Source organism: Drosophila simulans, chromosome 2L (genome assembly GCF_016746395.2).
Source record: "Drosophila simulans strain w501 chromosome 2L, Prin_Dsim_3.1, whole genome shotgun sequence".
Classification (NCBI taxonomy): domain Eukaryota; kingdom Metazoa; phylum Arthropoda; class Insecta; order Diptera; family Drosophilidae; genus Drosophila; species Drosophila simulans.
The window spans coordinates 16,883,414-16,900,926 of NC_052520.2; the positions used below are offsets into that span (position 1 = coordinate 16,883,414).

The 17,513-nt window shown below is 39.0% G+C and overlaps 2 protein-coding genes across 4 annotated transcripts in view; one reads left to right on the top strand and one right to left on the bottom strand.

Annotated features, from left to right (window-relative positions):
• Window positions 1–6,638: 6,638 nt before the first annotated feature.
• Window positions 6,639–9,321, bottom strand: LOC6732588 (polyamine-modulated factor 1-binding protein 1). The gene is made up of 3 exons (XM_016178183.3): window positions 7,488–9,321; window positions 7,334–7,430; window positions 6,639–7,189 (listed from the first exon to the last, which is right to left on the bottom strand). Exons 1-3 carry the CDS (start codon window positions 9,198–9,200, stop codon window positions 6,726–6,728), a joined length of 2,274 nt encoding a protein of 757 aa, XP_016025273.1. The 5' UTR covers window positions 9,201–9,321; the 3' UTR covers window positions 6,639–6,725.
• A 4,979-nt stretch (window positions 9,322–14,300) lies between these two features.
• LOC27206561 overlaps window positions 14,301–17,513 on the top strand; it is a 31,799-nt gene continuing 28,586 nt past the window's right edge. Inside the window, exons 1-2 of one of the 3 annotated variants that reach the window (XM_039293199.2) lie at window positions 14,301–14,600; window positions 16,727–17,059. In XM_039293199.2, the coding sequence (XP_039149133.1) occupies window positions 16,837–17,059 (223 nt within the window). In that variant the 5' untranslated portion in view covers window positions 14,301–14,600; window positions 16,727–16,836. The remainder of the gene's footprint in view (window positions 14,601–16,726; window positions 17,060–17,513) is intronic. The other 2 variants (XM_039293206.2, XM_016180281.3) reach the window with 2 other exon arrangements.

Below are 17,513 nucleotides of genomic sequence, written 5' to 3' on the forward strand. Positions count from 1 at the left end.
CTAAAGCCCGCCCAGTCGATACCAGAATACTTCAGAGGCGACGATTTCGTTGGACTTTCTATTGCGTAGTGGTAGTAAAAATGAGTTGCCATTTTTTTGCTCTATTAATTTTTGTTGCCTATAACTAGTCGAGGCCGGAGGCCTGAGCCCAAAGCCTTAAAGCCTGTAAAATTTAATTGGAGGAAAGTGAAACGGGGCAGAGGAAAACGGCGGAAGTAGAGAGTGGGGAATAGAAATAAAGTGAGGCATGCTAGACCACTTCCGCACGCACACACAGACGCTGGGGGAATTCGCCATGGCGCTTATTAATAAAACAGCAAATAGCAGAAAGAAACAGAATATAAAGTTCCATTATAGTGCGGAATAGACGCCTTAAGTACTCTTTCAATATTTTCTCAGATGAACAGAGATTATTAAATTATATAAAAACAATCATACAACTTAGGTTGATTAAGTTGTATTTTATTAATTATTTTAAACGAATTTTAAAGTATAGATTACATTTTTTGGAATAATTAAGTTATGAGAAAGAAAAGAAACCTTTTAAATGATCTTGTATTGTTTATAAGAATATTAAAAATGTATGACACTTTCAGGAATGAATTCTTTCATTCTTTTGTTCTATTTATTATTCATTAATTAAAATGTGCTCTTAGGGACTTAAAAAATTGGAAAAAATTAAGGCAATATGAAAATAAAAAGAAGCCGTAGAAAGCAGAGCGAAGAAGAATAAGCGTAATGTTCCGCGGCATTTCCATATAAGCCATATTTTCAATAACCGAGAAGAGAAAGCAGCGCAAACTGACAAAGTTTCTTGTGCTTTTCGCAACTTTCTTCTGCTCATCCCGCCCACTTTTCCGCCGCCCATCCCGTTTTCCTTTTGCGAATGCCTTTTGCTGTTCGCCTTGGTTTTCCTATTATTTGCGCATTTTATTTCCATTGAACATTTCATTGACACTTTGACAGCAGCATTGACATTTGCGTGACTCGGGTGATTAGAATATGCGCCTCCCAACTGGCTTTCTCCCCCAATTTCACTCCCCTTGGGTGTCTATTTTGGCCTTCGTTCTTATTATACTCGACTTAGTTTTCATTGCTGCGCCATAAAATTGCCAGCAAAATTAGAGTGTGCAATTAATTTTATTTCCTTCACATTGAAAGTAATTTAGTTTAGGAAAAGCATTTAAATTACTTAAAAATGTTGGGCACCAATTTTAAAAAGTTGTGCCATTTTAAAAATATAGTTTTCGCCTCCTACTCATAAAAAAATTAGTATAAAAAAGGGTTACCAATTATAAAAAATAAAATCTTGTAGTTTCTATACTCTCCGGCCCATAGATCTTTTATGTAAAAGGTAAGAGATAAAACGGCAATCAACCCATTTTGGAATGCGGATCCAAAAACTCGTTTGCAGGAAACGTTTCAAAAATGTCTCTATTCCGAGCGGAAATCTTGGCTGTTGCGAGGAAATAAGCCGTTTATGTTTTGGCAGAATCAAATTTATGCAACCACTGATCCTTAAAAAATATTGCATATGGCTTCTTCCACACCTATTTTTACACATGCATTTTTAAGCGATAATTTGTTTTGTTTTTAAAATAAATAAAATACATATTCCTAAGGTAATTCTTACCTGATTGATTTGTCCTCGAATGCCTGCACCTCTTTTGCACATGTGCACTTCTCGCATTGTGGCAAAGAATTTATTTGGCTTGCAATGCGAATCGCTTTCCTTGTCGCATCGTGTCTGCTGGCTAATGCATGCACATCTATATATCCGTGTATATCCGGAAAGCGATCCAACCTGTGCCCGAGATAAACGACTGTCGCTTAAAGCCCTTGATGTGCCAATTTTCATACTTGATAGCCCGTTCGGTTTCTCTTTTCCCCGAATTCTGCAGAATATTTGCTGTTGTCGAAGGGGCGAAGGTAAAAGTTTTTGCATTTCACTTGCAGTTTTAACTTTAGAGTTGACTCTCGGTTATGGCAGCAACTTTGGCACTTACAGCAGCGTTCCAATATCTGTGTTCTTGCCAGCCTTTTTAATGTTTTTCCACAGAAAAATGTGCTTCCAGAATCATTTATTCTCTAATTCAGATTTCATCTGTTGCTGTTTATTTATCTTTCCAGCTTATTTAATTTTTTTTTTTCAACAGAAAAATGTGCTTTCAGAATATCTGTGGCCTTTAAATTATTTTTCACATCTAAATATTAACCAATAGAGGCTACAACGTTTAGAAATGCATTTGTATTAAGCTTCTCCAATGTTAAATCTAAGAAAATGTTATATAGCCTAATTATGTAATAGCCTAGTAATTCAAAAATGAAAATGTAGTTGCACCTTAATAAGTGTAACTAACATTGGCTTGCCCAGTAGTGTCAACCGATAAGCTGCCTATTTGAATTCCCATCAAGTAATTGCTGAGCACCCTACAAAGTTGAATGCTTCCCGATGTGTCATGACCCCAAGAACTGTCATTACTCCGCCACCCCAGAGCTAATGCACTGACATAACCCACCATCTACCATCCATCTATCCATCGACCCGTCATTCGAGCCATTCATCCGGACACCCATCCATGAGATCCATCTCTTGTTAGCTCTAAACACAATTGAATGACAGACAAAAGACATTGGTAGAATGCAGTTTGAATATTACGTATACGCCACGTGGCCCCCCTGACATACTGACTGACTGTTTGTCTGCTTTTGCACTTTAGTTTTTTGCGATCCCGCCATTATTTTCTTTATCGTACAAAGCCTCAGGCATTTAATTGAACAAGTGAGCACTTTATTAAAATGTCACTCAACTGAGTTTAGTGCGATATATGTAAAAACTAAAGGTGGGATGAGGTGGGCATAGGTTGGCGATGGTGCCAAAGGACGAATGCAGCAATGGCCGTCGACGTGGTCTGTGCAAATTTCATTACAGCGGTGTCAGGCCTTTTGACAGCCTGTTTCACCTGTTTTAGCGCGGTCCTGGCAACAGCAAATGGTGATGGATATTTCGAATTTCGGCTACTCTAAATAATATTGTTTCAAGAAGTAGTAAATTAGTAAACTTATCAAGTTGTTAAAAAAAATTGTATAACTAACAAGTAAAGTAAATCAATAGTATTATATCAGTATATAATACATAACCACATATATATGGAGTAATCTTGATATTAATTTTAACCATGAAACTATAAATACAATTTTATAAACTACAGAAAAGAAATGACGCCGTTGCCAAGATGAAGAACAAAAAAGTGTTGTTTTTTTTATATGCGCCTAGTTAGAAATAATATACCCTCTAAGCTCACCTATTACCACGTATAAAAAACTACATAAACAGCAACAATAACAGGAACGGGAGCAGTTGCAGTCACGGATGCCGCAGTCGACTGCATTTAGCGTATGCATATTTAATATTTCCCATGCAAGTTGCAAGTTTCAAGCGAAACGAAACGAAACAACAACCGAAACTCCAGAAACTCTCCAGCCAAAGCCAAGGAAAAAAAAGATGAAAAAAGGGTTGCGAACTGGAGTTGGAAAAAAGGGAACACAGCTCATACTCGTATATCATTTGACCCTGCTGTAGAAGTTGCCCCCATATCCTTTTACCCCGTTTCCCGCTAACAAGAGGCAAACAACAGGAAAACCAAAAGAGTGAAAGAGCGAAAAAAAAGTTTTGAAATGAAAAAGCAGTCAGCATATGAAATGAGTTTATTACTCAAAATGCTCCGCTCCGTGTTTATATGTGTGTGCTAGAGGAGGGTTTGTGCGGCACGCTTTAAGTGGCATGCACCACGAGGTGGCCAGAGGGGGCGTGGCAGCCGAAAGAAAGGGCTGACGTTCTTCTTCGTCCTGCTGACGAAGCCACCGCGAGCTGCAGGCAATAGTTAGCTAGATTTATTTATAAATAATTTCTAAGCATAAATCGCTGCGCAGCTTAATCAAATTTGCGACTGACAGTGAGTGGCAAAGGTTTATGACTACGTCACCAAATCCTTGTGAAATACGGTTGGTATAAGGAACAACTTAATGTTTTGTTCTTTGGGTTTTCAGTAGTACAGAGAAACAATTGGAACTTAATTTTATTAATATTTGTTTATAAGTTAACTCTACTTAGTACTTATAATTTTAATGTTATTGAAAAGATGTCTTCATTTGCTTTAACATTACCATTCCTTCTTTTTAGTGTTTCAATTTCCCACGCATTTTAACCATTCTACCCCGTTTCCCCCACTCCTGTAACTCCCACTATAGCGAAAACACTTACAGCAGCAGGATAATCATCTGCATTTCGCTGTCAGGAAGGGATATGCAGCGCAAGGGAAATGCTCCAAAAATACCTAACTGCGTTAATTGAGCGCGACATTTGCTGAAACTACAGCATTATATAATGCAAAGCAGGAACGCCAGTGGCGGATGCGTTGGCAGCGGATGTAGAGCATCGGAAATTGGCTTATAGATGCCGGGCCATAGATATGTAGCTATTTAGCCCCGCCTTCCGTTCCACCAAATTGCGGATTGAAGAGGCACATTCCGACTTGCACCGCATATGTCCAACATAAATGCATTTGTGTGTCTTCCTGTCAGTGTGTGAGTGTGTCGCTGAGTACCTCAAATTGCTTTCAGTGGGCAAAAGTATGCCGCCGTCAAGATTATGTTACATCTGGCAGAGGGTCAATCGTAAAGTTGTGAAACCAAAATTGTAACAACGGCAAAAATCATTTAGGAGAATTCAATAGAATATATTATATCAATTTTTGAAATAACTTCTTAGTTATGTGATATACATTATTAATGTATTGAATTTTAAATAACCACATACTTAAGTTTTTGCAAATTTAGGTTGTGTTAATTATTCATCGAATTGACGGACAAACAAAAGTCTTAGTCTCCCGTCTTGTTTTTCAACGATTTCCCTAAGCGCATTAGCTTTAGTTTCTAGCTTTTTTTCTTAGCTTCCACTTGGCCAGCGAGGCCAAAGTTGGTTTTACCAGAAGAGCAAAGTGGTAAAAAAAAAAAAAAAAAAAATTGGCAGAAGGTCGCTTCTCTGCATTAGCTGGTCTGCAAGCGGCTCAAGTGCAAAATCGAATTTAGCTAACGAAATTTCATCTTGCTTGCCAAGAATGCCGCTCCATCCTTCTTGAACTATTCCACCTTACCTGTGCAAGTCCCTTTAACTCTTTAGCCCGCACGAGTCCGTCTAAAAAAATCCAACTTTTCTAACCCCTCTTAACAGCAGCCGACGATGGCGATAAGCGCTTGGAACATGCGTGCTAAAAACACACATAAGGACACCCTTACCAAAATCTATGCACTGAAAAATATTTAAGCAATATAAAAGCTTGGTGAATTTCAAATTCTACAGCTCTGCTAAAAATACCTTCTTATACTTCTTAGTTTTATGAAGACTCTTTACGTCATCATTATAAAATTAAAATACAAATGGGAAATACTATATAAGAGCTTACTGTAAAGAAGACATGTAAACTTACATGTTTTATATATCTATTAAAATCTATTAGTCAATATTTCTCCCAGTGTAAGCATGCACCTGTGTTCCCCCTAATGTTGGTTACAAAATCAAAAAAAAAATTGCAGTGAAGGAAGGTTTTGGGGTGGGAGATGGGGAGCCATGGGCCAGGGCTGCTTAGTTCGGGGTCAAAGGGTGCTGCAAATTCAGCTGGAGCAGCAGCATCAGCACCTTTGCCATTAACCCAACTCAGTTGGTTTTGGTTCGGTTTTTGCTGGGTGCTGCTGCTACTGGTGCTTCCTCTTTTTTGCTATTAGTTTTCGCCACATGTTTGTGTGTGCCAGCAGCACCACCCCACCGAAAGACCCCCACTCGACAACCTTGCCTCGAACATACCTGTTCGTTTTTTGTTTTTAAGTGCAACATGAAATGTGCATACCAAGGAGCAGGCCAAACCAGACACGGACTTCAGCCTGGACAGACTCCGAGAATCCCCTTTTCCCAACCTAATCCCTTTTACCTCCACGCACCACCACGCCCCACCAGACGCGTCCTGCCCCATCCACCGGCTCATCTGCGTTTTGCTTGGCTCATCCTTAGATGCTACTTCCAATTCACCACTGACTAATACACTCCCAGTGGTTGCACCTATAGATATACGGCTGTGTGGCGACTATGTATCCAATGTTTTCGTAGTTTTGTTGTAGGGCCCAGAAACTAAGATATATGGCAGCTGCCAAAAGATGCAAAACATGGCTTTGCCTTACATATGTTTTATACAGTGCTTCACAAAACTTTCTGAGCCCCAAGCTTGGTACTCTAAACACCCAACATAAATTTATGCATATTGTTGCCATCTTATAAGTTTGCCTAATAGTTATGTACGAATTTGACTACAGAGTATTGTATTTAACTAGATAAAAATTAAGTAAAGTGCTTGAATACTTTTTAGCACTACTTTTTATGCCAGCAGCCAGGACATGTCCTGCTGCGTGGCTTCGGATGCACCATTCAGTGAAAAGTGAATTGAGGTCCTGCGCATGTGTCTCTGACAGCTGCTGGAAGTGAATTTCCCTGCAAATTAAAACCACCAACAGTTAAATTTGGCGATATCAGAATAGTTGTGAAGTATGCAAGTCCAAACTAATCAAACTTGACTTTCAAGAACTATGCATCGAACTATGAGTCGTTATTGTGCATCTATCTTATGTATTATAAATAAACCTAAAGAAATACAGAAATTGACCCCTAGAAAATGCTACCTTCTTATTCCACTGAGGCTCTTGTTACTTAGCCGACTTAAGGACACGGAGGCAAAACTCAGTTTGGTTCTGAGTGACGTGTTTATCGTCTTGATATGGGTGTCCACCTCTAATATCCTTTCCTCGAGGCGAAGGTGTTCTTGGTGGAGTTTCCTGACCACCAATCGCTTTCTCCGCACATGATCCACGGTTGCATCGTAGTCCAGCAACAAATCCGGATAATGCATCAAGCAGCCGGCTCTTTTAAGTTTGAGTATCTTTTTCTTCACCCAGTCGTGCTTTACCATTTCCCTGTAATGACGAGCTCTGAGGTCCTTTTCAAGCTTCTGCTGCGTTTTTAGCTTTGACTTCATATTATTCAGCAGCTCCTCGTTTATTTTCTGCTTGTTCTTCAAGTGGGCCATCGCATGGACATCATAGGTTTTGCGGTCGCGAAACCGCTTAAGTTCTATTTCCTTTTCTGTAATTAAAAACACAAATTACGGACTAATTTATAACATAAGATATATATACAGATAATTTCTTTATTTAAGGATAAAATAATTTGTAAAAGCAAGCAATTAAATGTGTTAAATTAAATTCTAAATTATTTAGAAAGACTTACCTTTAATTTTAAGCCTCAGAGCGTTGTTCCGGGCTTGATTAGAAATATATTCAAGGACGCGGAGGCCACCTCCAAGATTTTCCAATTTTTCGGATTTCTAAAAAAAAGAGAATAAATATATAAGTTTAAATCCGAAAACACCATTAGCTCTCACGTTCTTTAGGGCCTGCAAACGATGCTGAACCAAAAGCAATTCCTCCCGTACTTCGGATGTTTCATCGCGAGCCTTGTTCATTTTTTTGAGGAGGTCATTCACGACAATTGTTATACGATCAAGTTCGTCCTTGCAAAGGGTTTCCCTGACCTTCGCTTCAAATTTGGCTAATATCTGGGCATCCAAAGCTCGGGCTTCTGCCTCCTTTTCGATCAAAGCTTTGACTTGTTTAGCACTTAACTCCTCAGTCAGCTTAACTTGCTCCAAACGATTATCAAGCTCTATCAGAGCAGACATCAGCCTTTCGCGGTTAATAGTGTCGATTTGCTTGTCATCGCTGACCAAGGAAAACTCCTTACGCCTTACATAGTAATCTGAAACGCTCCTCTCGAGAACCTGATTGCGATGCATTTCACATTGATAGTCGATAACCAGTAGATACAGCTCCTCCAGCATTTTTTCTTTGTCTAGAAGTCGTCCCAATCGGACGGAAGTACTTTCATCATACTTGACCACTTCATTTATTAGCCCGCTGAGGAACTGCTCAACCATCGCTACATTAGTCATATGAATCTCATTAAACAAATCCGATGAGGAAGCGTCGAAGACTGTCGACCTGATCTGGATACTAAGCAAATGTTCACTTATATCTTTATCTTGGCTTTCTTCTGGAATTGTGCCATCATTATAGATTTCCTCGTCAGTTTCGCTTACAGATTCGCTACTGATCTCTAGACTGTGGGTTTTTTGGTCTAGAAATTCGGTGTACTCATCTTCCACTTGAAGATCCGCGAATGAGTCCGATTCTTTCCGATCTCTGTCACTCTTGACCACTGGTAATACTTTTTCCTTCTCTTTGGTAAACTGTATACTTTCAACACTGTCACTAGCAGAGAGCTTGTTTATATCAGGTAGACTACCAAATATTTCCAAAAACCTTAATCTTTCGGATTGTTTCGTATCTTCAGGCTCTTCGACATCACTTTCTTGGTCCGATACAGTAAGCTCCATTTCAGTATCGGATTCCGATAAAATACTAGTTAACGCTTTTTTTGAATCGGAATCCGAAGGGGTATTAAAACGCATTGAATTTAAGGACTCTGATGATTCGACTATCTGTACCTCCACATTAAAAGTATCTGTCAGGTAATTCTGTACTATTTCAGCAGTTTGAGGCTTCTTAGATTTTAAAACAAATATTCTATAAGGACCCCAGAATCCACTTTTGTTTGTGGGTAGCTTATTACTGCTGGTCCTGGTTCTAGATCTTCGCGAACTTGTGGAAGCTCTGGATAAGACGGAGGTGTTTGATCCCACAGACATCACACTAGACCGATTTCCAGGAGAGTCCAAAAGGTAATTTCTAGAGAAACGATCACGGAGAGTAAATTTCCGTGACGTTTCTTTAGAGCTTACCAAAGATTTTTGGCTCTTTACGATCGTTGGTAAAATGGCTTGGGATGGAACCGCCTTTTGAGGCTTTTTAACCACTTTACGTGGTTTATTTTCAACCGGTGTCTTTGTAATCTTTTGAGGTTTTGATCTTTTTTGGCGTCTTACTAGTTCTTTTTTTGGGACTAAGGTCTCCTCGGTTTTTTCCTCTATAGCGATATCATTACCAATCAAAACTGTTGATCCCATTCTCGATGTTGGTTCGTTGTCTGTGGAGTATACCGATGCCCGTGAAAATGAGGTTCTTTGAATTATACTCATGGTGGGGTTAAAACACAGCTCAAAATAAAACAACGAAACGAGAAAGAACTAAAAAATAAATATTGGAAAAAAAAACGAGAGCTTCGACGCAACGAAAACGAAAGTGTTTGATATTTAGATAAAAGGCATCTTAAAAAATTAAAACTATAACTGATTTGTTTGCAAAATCGTTTCATAACTTAGCGTTTTAATCCATGACATCATATCTGTTTCGAATAGATGGGCGGAAAAGGAAAGACAGATTCAAGCGATTCCTTTTTGGGCTGACTATCGTGTTTCCCACTTTTACCCCCGAGGAAGCTGCATGTTGTTGGTTAATATCATCACTCATGTATGCCGCATACTAAAGAGAATTTATCATGTCTGTTGCTGCCCCTGCTGCTGCTGTTGATGCAGCCATAAAAAATAGAAGAAACTAGTGAGAAGGACTCGGAAGTACAGGTCAGCCTGGATAAGGGACCCGCGGGGATCAAGGTTCCAGGCTTTTGGGCTTTCGTCTGCATTGCTTAGCTACGAGCTGTGGCGCCTGGCATTGTCGCTCAAGTGTTTCGGCAAACTGACTTGCCTTCTGTAAGGCAAGCTGTGCTGAAAGTAAGGTGGCAAGCAGTTGGAGGACTGAAGGGAGCGGTCTGAAGGATATCTGTCTCTATAGGGGATGGGGTAGCAAGTTGTCGTTGGGTACTGACAGACTAGCCTAATTGACCAGGAAGTAAAGTGGAAAGATTATCCAAATATAAAATGGACAAATATTTTCAACCATAAATATCCTGATGGCCATTTTTCGCTAATCGAATTATTGACATGTACGCAAAGTACCCTTTAAATATAATATTCTTACCTGCCAACGGATACAATTAGGTGTTTAATTAAAATTAGTGGTGGTTAAAATCATGGTGTTTTGCACCACTTACACTATAAACACTTACTAAAATAGTACAGTTCTTTTAGAATATGAAGTGAAAAAATAGTAATTAGTTGATTAAGTTGTATTGCTTTGTAGAGTACTTTCAATTCGAAGCCTTTTTTCATGCCATAGCTTAGTTTGATGTTGCTGCCACGGCTGCTGAATATTCGCAAATTCGTTTACGTTTACCTAGTCACCTCCCCTTTTTACCTTTTCCCTCCGGGCGACCACCATCAGCTAAGTAGATTTGGGCTACCTGCATGCAGCTATGCTGCAGCGTTTAAGTGGGTATATAGTATATTCCGTTTTTTCCTAGGTGGTGTGGGAGGGAAATGGGTTTTAGCTGCTCTTCTCTTTTCCCAGGACTTCTGGCAAATTGCCTAAAACTTTCTTTATATTTGATGTAATGAATTCCAGCGCAAAAGAGAGGCAACTAGATTTGCGATTGCCAGAAAGAGTGGGCCAGAAAAAGTCCCAAGGACGGAAATGTGATGGAAAGCAGAAAAAAAACACAACGGCGGCCAAAACAGAGTGAAGCATACATTGCGTATGCGTAATGTGTTACAGATACTCCACATACGCCACGTTGGCTGGGCGTGTGTGTGAGTTCCGTTTCCGCAATTAAAATGTTGATTACATGAAGTACGACTGCCGCTTGTTTGTTTCCCTTGTGCCACGCCCCCATTTTGCCCATCCGATGCTGTGGGCGCCACAAAGGAAAACGGAAATTATGTGTAGATGCGGGCGTTGGCGCTTAGCTGAGCTTTTCATTCGGCATTAACAACGGAGTGGTAAAATGGCAGCGGTGAAGGCAGCAACAATGAGCAGCGACCATAAATTGCAAACATTTGGCTGTTTCGCGATAAGCAATCCGTTGGCAAAAGGAAGGGGGAGCGAAGCAGCGAGTTTAATGACCTACCTAGATTACTAAAGCACAGATAAGCAATAAGTGGGGCATGTCTCAAAATACCAAAAAATTCCCTTTCAAGAAGTCTTCAATTAGGAAGTTTAATTATTAGATTTAATGCATAATTTTTGCACATACTTGAATAACTTAGTTTTTTTTTGATTTATTAGCTTGATTGGTCTTGATTCAAAATTGCTGAATAACGAACGAATTTTATTTAAATTATATAATGTAGCTAAGAACAGAAGTCTATATGAGGCATATTTACTCTTCCCAACATAAAAATAAGAAGACTGCTGCTATGGCTGAAAATAGCACGCTTTACACCGTAATTAAATCAATCATACGACCTGTTGGTAAAGAGGCCAAGACAGAAACAGAAGTGAAAGGAGCAGCCAAAAAAAGAAGAGGGGAGGCAACTGGCGTGACGAAGGTAACGCCCCCGAGTACACCTGGAGAAATTCCCGCCCAGAGCCCCCTGCTGCCGCCCACGAACACCTTGCTTAGCATAAATGAATATTTATAATTCAAACGCCTTTTGCCCATACTTTTTCCTTCTGTATGCAAAACAGCGGCGGCGACTGAAGATCCGCAAAGTGCTTTTTTCGAAGACTGGAATACGAAAGAGGGAGACAGCAGCGTGTGAGGGGGAGAGAAAAGAATAATTTTTTATGAATATTTATTTGTTTTTACAAAATCGAAGTTATGCATTTGCTGCTCGCTCTTTTCTTTTGCTGGAAATAATGCCCTGTTAGACACGTACCCTGCCCCGAAGTGGCATCAAAGTTTTCCCAGCTTCGACTGCTGAAAGGTGCGTAAGACAATTTAATTTATTTGATGCATTAAAGCAGAAATATTAACGCTATAAATCAATGAGTACAAAAGTTTTTCCCCTCCTTTTTTTCTCGTTCTCTCGCTGTTCTTGTTTAAGTGTATTTCGTATTAATTTATGAGTGTGCCCTTAACCCTACCCCATCCACCATATCCACTCCCTTTGGGCCAGGCCGAAAACATTTCTTTTGCGCGAATTTTTTATGACAGCTGCGCGTGAAGTTATCACACGTAAATTCAGCTTGGTGGAGAGAGCCTACTTTGAAGGCCATCGATGGGTAACAATGCTATAAGACAGTATCGTATTGATAAATGCTTTTAAGTTAAAATATACAGTTCAGCTGATAAGAAAATCTGAATTTTAATTGGCTCTCTTTGGTTTTACTTCAAGTCAAGAATCTCCTCTTGACTCATTTCATTTACAATTTCACTCGAAATCCAATCTACACGCTCTTGTTGAGAAAAGATGGGAACACAAAATCTAGCATTATGAAATATTAGCAAATGTGAGTTGAGCTATTACTTAAAGTGCATTTTGAGATTTCTATATTTCTCTTAGTGCTTTTATTGGTTGGGGGATTGCTATGCAGGCCACAAATGTTCCTGACTAGGAATGGAATCTCCTTTAGGGCTACCTAAGCTAGACTGAACCATTAGCTAAGCACACAGAGAGGAGAGCTGAATACTCCTTCTAGCCCCTTAACCCTCTCGTAGCCTTGCCCCATTTGAAAGCCACATAAGCTTAAAAATTTCAAGTGCTGCACCGATTTCAACCAGGCACAGAAATGAAGTGAAATGCCACTGTCCCGAAGAGGGTTTCCAGTTGGGATAGAAGCTGAGAGTACCAGGCAAATGCAGACAAAAAAATATCTAGTTACTTAAAGTATTAAACCTATTTATGTTTCTATGGTACTACTTGTAGTTTTCATAGTACTAATACATTAAATTAAAGTAGTACAGCGTGTTGTAGTCAAAGTCCCTGACTATTATATACACGATACTCAGAAGGAAAAATTTTAAATGTCCTTTCGTCATATTGATAATACCGCACACCGCAGAGCTGCTACTTCGAACCTTATACTATAATTGCGTTCAAAAACTCTGTATTGACAACCAGTACCTGTTGTATTCGCTCTAAGGAAGCTAGTATATCCTTTTATTGTACGACGAACGCGTATAAAAGTACTTTAAATAAATGAAAAATTATAAATTTAAACTGGCTATATGCAACTTTTCTTAGTGTTTTAAGGAACAGCAGTGGTCGAAATTTGCATGTGGCAGGGCGGAAAGGCGGGAAACTCAGAGGAAGGAAGTAAGTTCGCAGAAAAACCAGCGTTGAACCTTTAAAAGGTCTGCAGTTTGTAATGTTCTTAACGCACTTTTAAATTCCTCATGCAAAACGAAACTTTAACTCGATTAATGCGCAAAAAGTTCAATTATTTGCATTATTTTTCATTTTCAATTTGAATTGCATTTTTGCTCATTGTCATTGCTGGTGGGCAAACAAAAGTCGCTCATTTAACCCGATTCCCCTCGTTCAGTTGTGTGCATCGCATAGATAAAGTCATATATCAGGGATAATTTTAAAAAACCCTTCCGCCACAGCCCCTCTGCTCTGACGTCATCAGTTGGAGTTTGGCTTTCTGGTCTGTTGGTTCATTAAATATTGTGATAATTTTTCATATTTATTTTTAAGTGGTTTACAGTGACAGTGAAATTTACATTTTATTTCATTAAGCAAAGCGCCATTTATATTTGATTCTCGGGCCCACACTCATTTGAGCTTATACATTCGCATTTATTTATTTGCATATACAATTTTATTTGTCCTTCGTTTAATGGCGTTTAATTGAGCACCAGAAAACAATGTGCAAATTAATTGCATTGCCTCGCTAGCCTTGAAATTTGGTTAAGTCAATAGTGCGTAGGAACAACGACACTAGGTTACGAGTTTAAACTACATTTTTAATCAGTAATTCTCAATAATATTCTCAGTATTTCCTATGATTATATATTTTCATAGCTGTTCTTTTACTTATAAACTGAAGTATTATTAGTAATTATTAAAAAAAACATGATATGTAATGAAACTAACATAGCTAAGAGAATTTCTTATACCAGGAAATTCCCATTATGTTTCTCAAAAGTTATGGCAGACTGTATGCGTTGTTGGCTAAATGTTATGCTATAGTAAGCCATACAGTTTGGTCAATTCGCCTCAGCACATTTCCCTATGTGAGCTACCACAAACCCTAACAATTTATAGGAAAGTTCCAATGTTAAAAACACGCCGCTGTTAACTGAACCAATTGGGAATGATACAAACAAGGGGAAGGAGAGAGCAGGAGAGCTAAGCGAGCTTTCCCTCTCGCGCTTTGCTTTGTCGAATGACATTCCCCCAAGAAGCTTCCAGTGCTGGCCAAGTGAGGGCGCCACTCGCGGGCTAGGCACTGTGAGCATGAGTTTTTTTTAGTCGCTATTTCAACTTTGAAGTGAACGCACGTCATTTTTGTCGCGCGCGTTGTTACAATCCCCTCTTTGTGAAGGAGCTAAACGAAACCCGAAACTGAAAACTGAGCCAATCGAATAGCACGCACACTTTCAAATTTTGTGCATGTGTGTGTGTGCGTGAGCGAGCGGTCACTAAAAGTAATATCGTGTTTACAAAAAAGTAGGAAATGCCCCGTAATACTCTCAAATAAAAACGAACGAGTGCAAGTGTGGCAGCAATAATAACAGAAACGTATTCAATGAAAATGTGAGCAAGTGCAGGTCGTGGAAATGAAAAATCTTTGAGCCCCCGCTCGAAATGCCGCATTTGTTGCGTGCCGAAAACATTTGTCAGGCATTTGTTGTTATTGCTGGGAAAACTGAGAAAACTGTTGCGGTTGCGGTTAATTAAAGCGCGAAAAGTGGAACACAAGGAGTAATCATCTGGCGACCCCAAAACTAACAAAAATTAAAAATAGTCGAGCCAACCGGAAAAGTGGAGAAACCAAAAACTGAACCTTGTAAAAGCGAGGGCTTAACTTTTACATCGTCAGTTTTTGTAGTTGTTTTCCCATTCCTTTATATAAAAAAGTAAACAGTTTGGTTTTACGGCATCAAGTGAGCTTTTTTTATAAATATTATGATAGATTTATGCAAGAAGGTTACATTCCCAAACAACTTTTTTATATAAAAAAACGTTCAAGCAAAATATGATTTTTGAAACAATAGCTTAAAACTAAAACATGTAGGATACAAAGTAATTTAGTAAGCTGTCTATGTACTTGTTAAATGATTAAGGCGGTATCCTTAATTTTGTAAGACCAAAACACGGCTTGACTTCCCTGACTTGCGCCAGGAACTCCAACTTGAAAACTTGCCACCATAAATTCCACATTCAGCCGGAGAGCATTTTAATCTTTAATTATAAAATGTGATTTTTTCTCTTTTTGCCGCTATTGCCGTCTCCCTTTTTCAGCTCCTGCTTCAATTTAGGCTAATTATGTTGCTTGGGCGTGTTGGAATAGATATAGTGTCCTGTACATAAGGCGGGGTCCTGACCATTTATTCAGTACTGCCTGCTTTCGGGCGCCCCACTTTCCAGAGTTGTTGTTTCTGCGGGTGTACGCGATTTTATTGTTGCTGTAATTTAAACAACAGCTGCTGCTGTTGTTGCTTTATTATCTGCACCTGACTTGTTGGCTATTTATTTGTGTTTATCCAGCCATTGTTGGCTTTAAACAAAGTGAAATGCCAAAAAAAGGGAATTAATCGGAAAAAATTGAATATTATTGCTATCTGTCGGGCAATGACAGTATATTTATAAATATTTATAAATATTTGTTAATTGTTCGTGCTGTCACTGGATTTGTAAATGCCCATAAATCATTTCCAGCATTGGTGTAATGCGGGTGTGTGTAATTTCTAAAAGTACGTGTTTTATTGTTTTTTAATGAGAAATACAAAATGACAATAATCGAGAAGTTAAAAAGATATATTTTCATAGTTTATTTTATTGTAAAGAAACGTTACAAAGACTTCAAAATCATTTAATATGTTTCTAACCTTATGTTTTTCATTCTTTTCATAGATGCATGTTTAAATGTTTTTCATTATTGCACTGATCACAATTCAAATTCGGTTGTCCGCATATTATTGAACCGTAATTGCTGTCATAAATAAAATAATAATTTGGAAACAAACAACCCTATTACCAATAAATTTCGCTTTAACGTATGTCTGAGATGAGGCCATAATTTTGCCAATCTTGACATATGAGCTGTTCCCAGTGGCTCGACCCCAATCCGCAACCGAATTCCTGGTATTTCATTTAATAAACAGCGCCTAACCAGCTTATGATAATTGCACAGCTAGCTGCGCGTGCTTAGCTTGGATTATAAATCGGTATTGTGGTCAGGCACTTGAAGGATTGTGGGTTATTAAAATTAAAGCAATTGGCATATGCTATGTCACCGTTTAAAATAAAAAAGGCGACCCTTTAGTGAATTTCCAACGCAACCCGCCGCTTTTGATGTTAGTCACCATCTCAATTGCCTGGCAAGCGTTTTCCTGACGCTCTAAATCAACCAAAGGGTTAAGGAGCGAGCGGCAACTGGATTTTGAATTTATGTGGCAAGGTCTTTCCTTCGTTTTCCGCTTTTCCACGCTCTTTCCGCCGCAGAACCGAGAAAAGGCTGCTGTGTAATTAATCTTTTCCCAAAATGCTTGAAAATTTATGTCTTTAACTTGACTGCAGTGCCGCTCCATATGATGGAAGCAGCAAAATGGGGCGGGGAGCCTCAGGTCCTTTAATAGTTTTTGCCTTTAACTTTGCCGTTGTTTTTGTTCGCGTCGCGATTAAAAGTGATTAATAGCCAACATTTTATTACCGCACAGAGGCAGCAGTATAGGGGGAGCCCCAAAACAACAACTTAATGTCCAAATGAAATAAGTGAAAATTTCACACCGAAATTAATAAAGACATTAGTGCGTGTGGGCGTGGCTCTATGGGGCATTTAACGGAGGCCAAGATGTGTGCGGAGGATCCCTTCACCCAGCACCAGCTGCCGCACCACCATAAAACCGAGCACCACCAATGCCACCAACAGCTGCGAATGAATATGGAGCAACAGGACGGAACTCCGGGAGCGAGAAAATCGGCCACAGGAAGGACGGCGGCCACGAGTTTGCAGATCTGGTATATCCTACATGTGATACTAGTCCTAATCGGTGAGTTATAAATCTCCCTCCTAATACGTATGCATATACAAAAGGTTCTTTTGGGCACCATTAGAATGGGTCATAATTAATGCCACGCCGGGGCAGTGGGCATCTTTTTTCCATTCATCTAAAAATTTTTGGGGGGAAAAGTCTAAGCACAAATGGCAAAAGTGTGCCTTAGTTGGTATTAATTTAAATATGGGATATAATTAAACAAATGTACCCCTGAGTTCCAGTAAAAGGATTTCTTCTGCTTGCAAGCAGGGAAAATATTTAATATTGGGATTTTACGGGTGAGCTTTGGTCACACATTTTTTTAAAATCTAATTAAAAGCTAAATTAAGATTAGCTTTTATTATTGGGTTTTAATTTGTTATCTTAACATTACTGTAATCGAGCCAACTCTTTTACCAAACAAAGAAATTAAGATAACACGTTGTCTTCTTCTCTTTATTCCATTTAC

What these genes read in the sequence shown, in the direction of transcription:
- LOC6732588 (XM_016178183.3), bottom strand. Translation starts at nt 9,200, where the DNA reads ATGAGTATAATTCAAAGAACCTCATTTTCACGGGCATCGGTATACTCC. An exon ending in GTTTGCAGGCCCTAAAGAAC is followed by an intron (nt 7,431 to 7,487) that starts GTGAGAGCTAAT and finishes TCTTTTTTTTAG; the next exon opens with AAATCCGAAAAATTGGAAAA. An exon ending in TCTGAGGCTTAAAATTAAAG is followed by an intron (nt 7,190 to 7,333) that starts GTAAGTCTTTCT and finishes TTTTAATTACAG; the next exon opens with AAAAGGAAATAGAACTTAAG.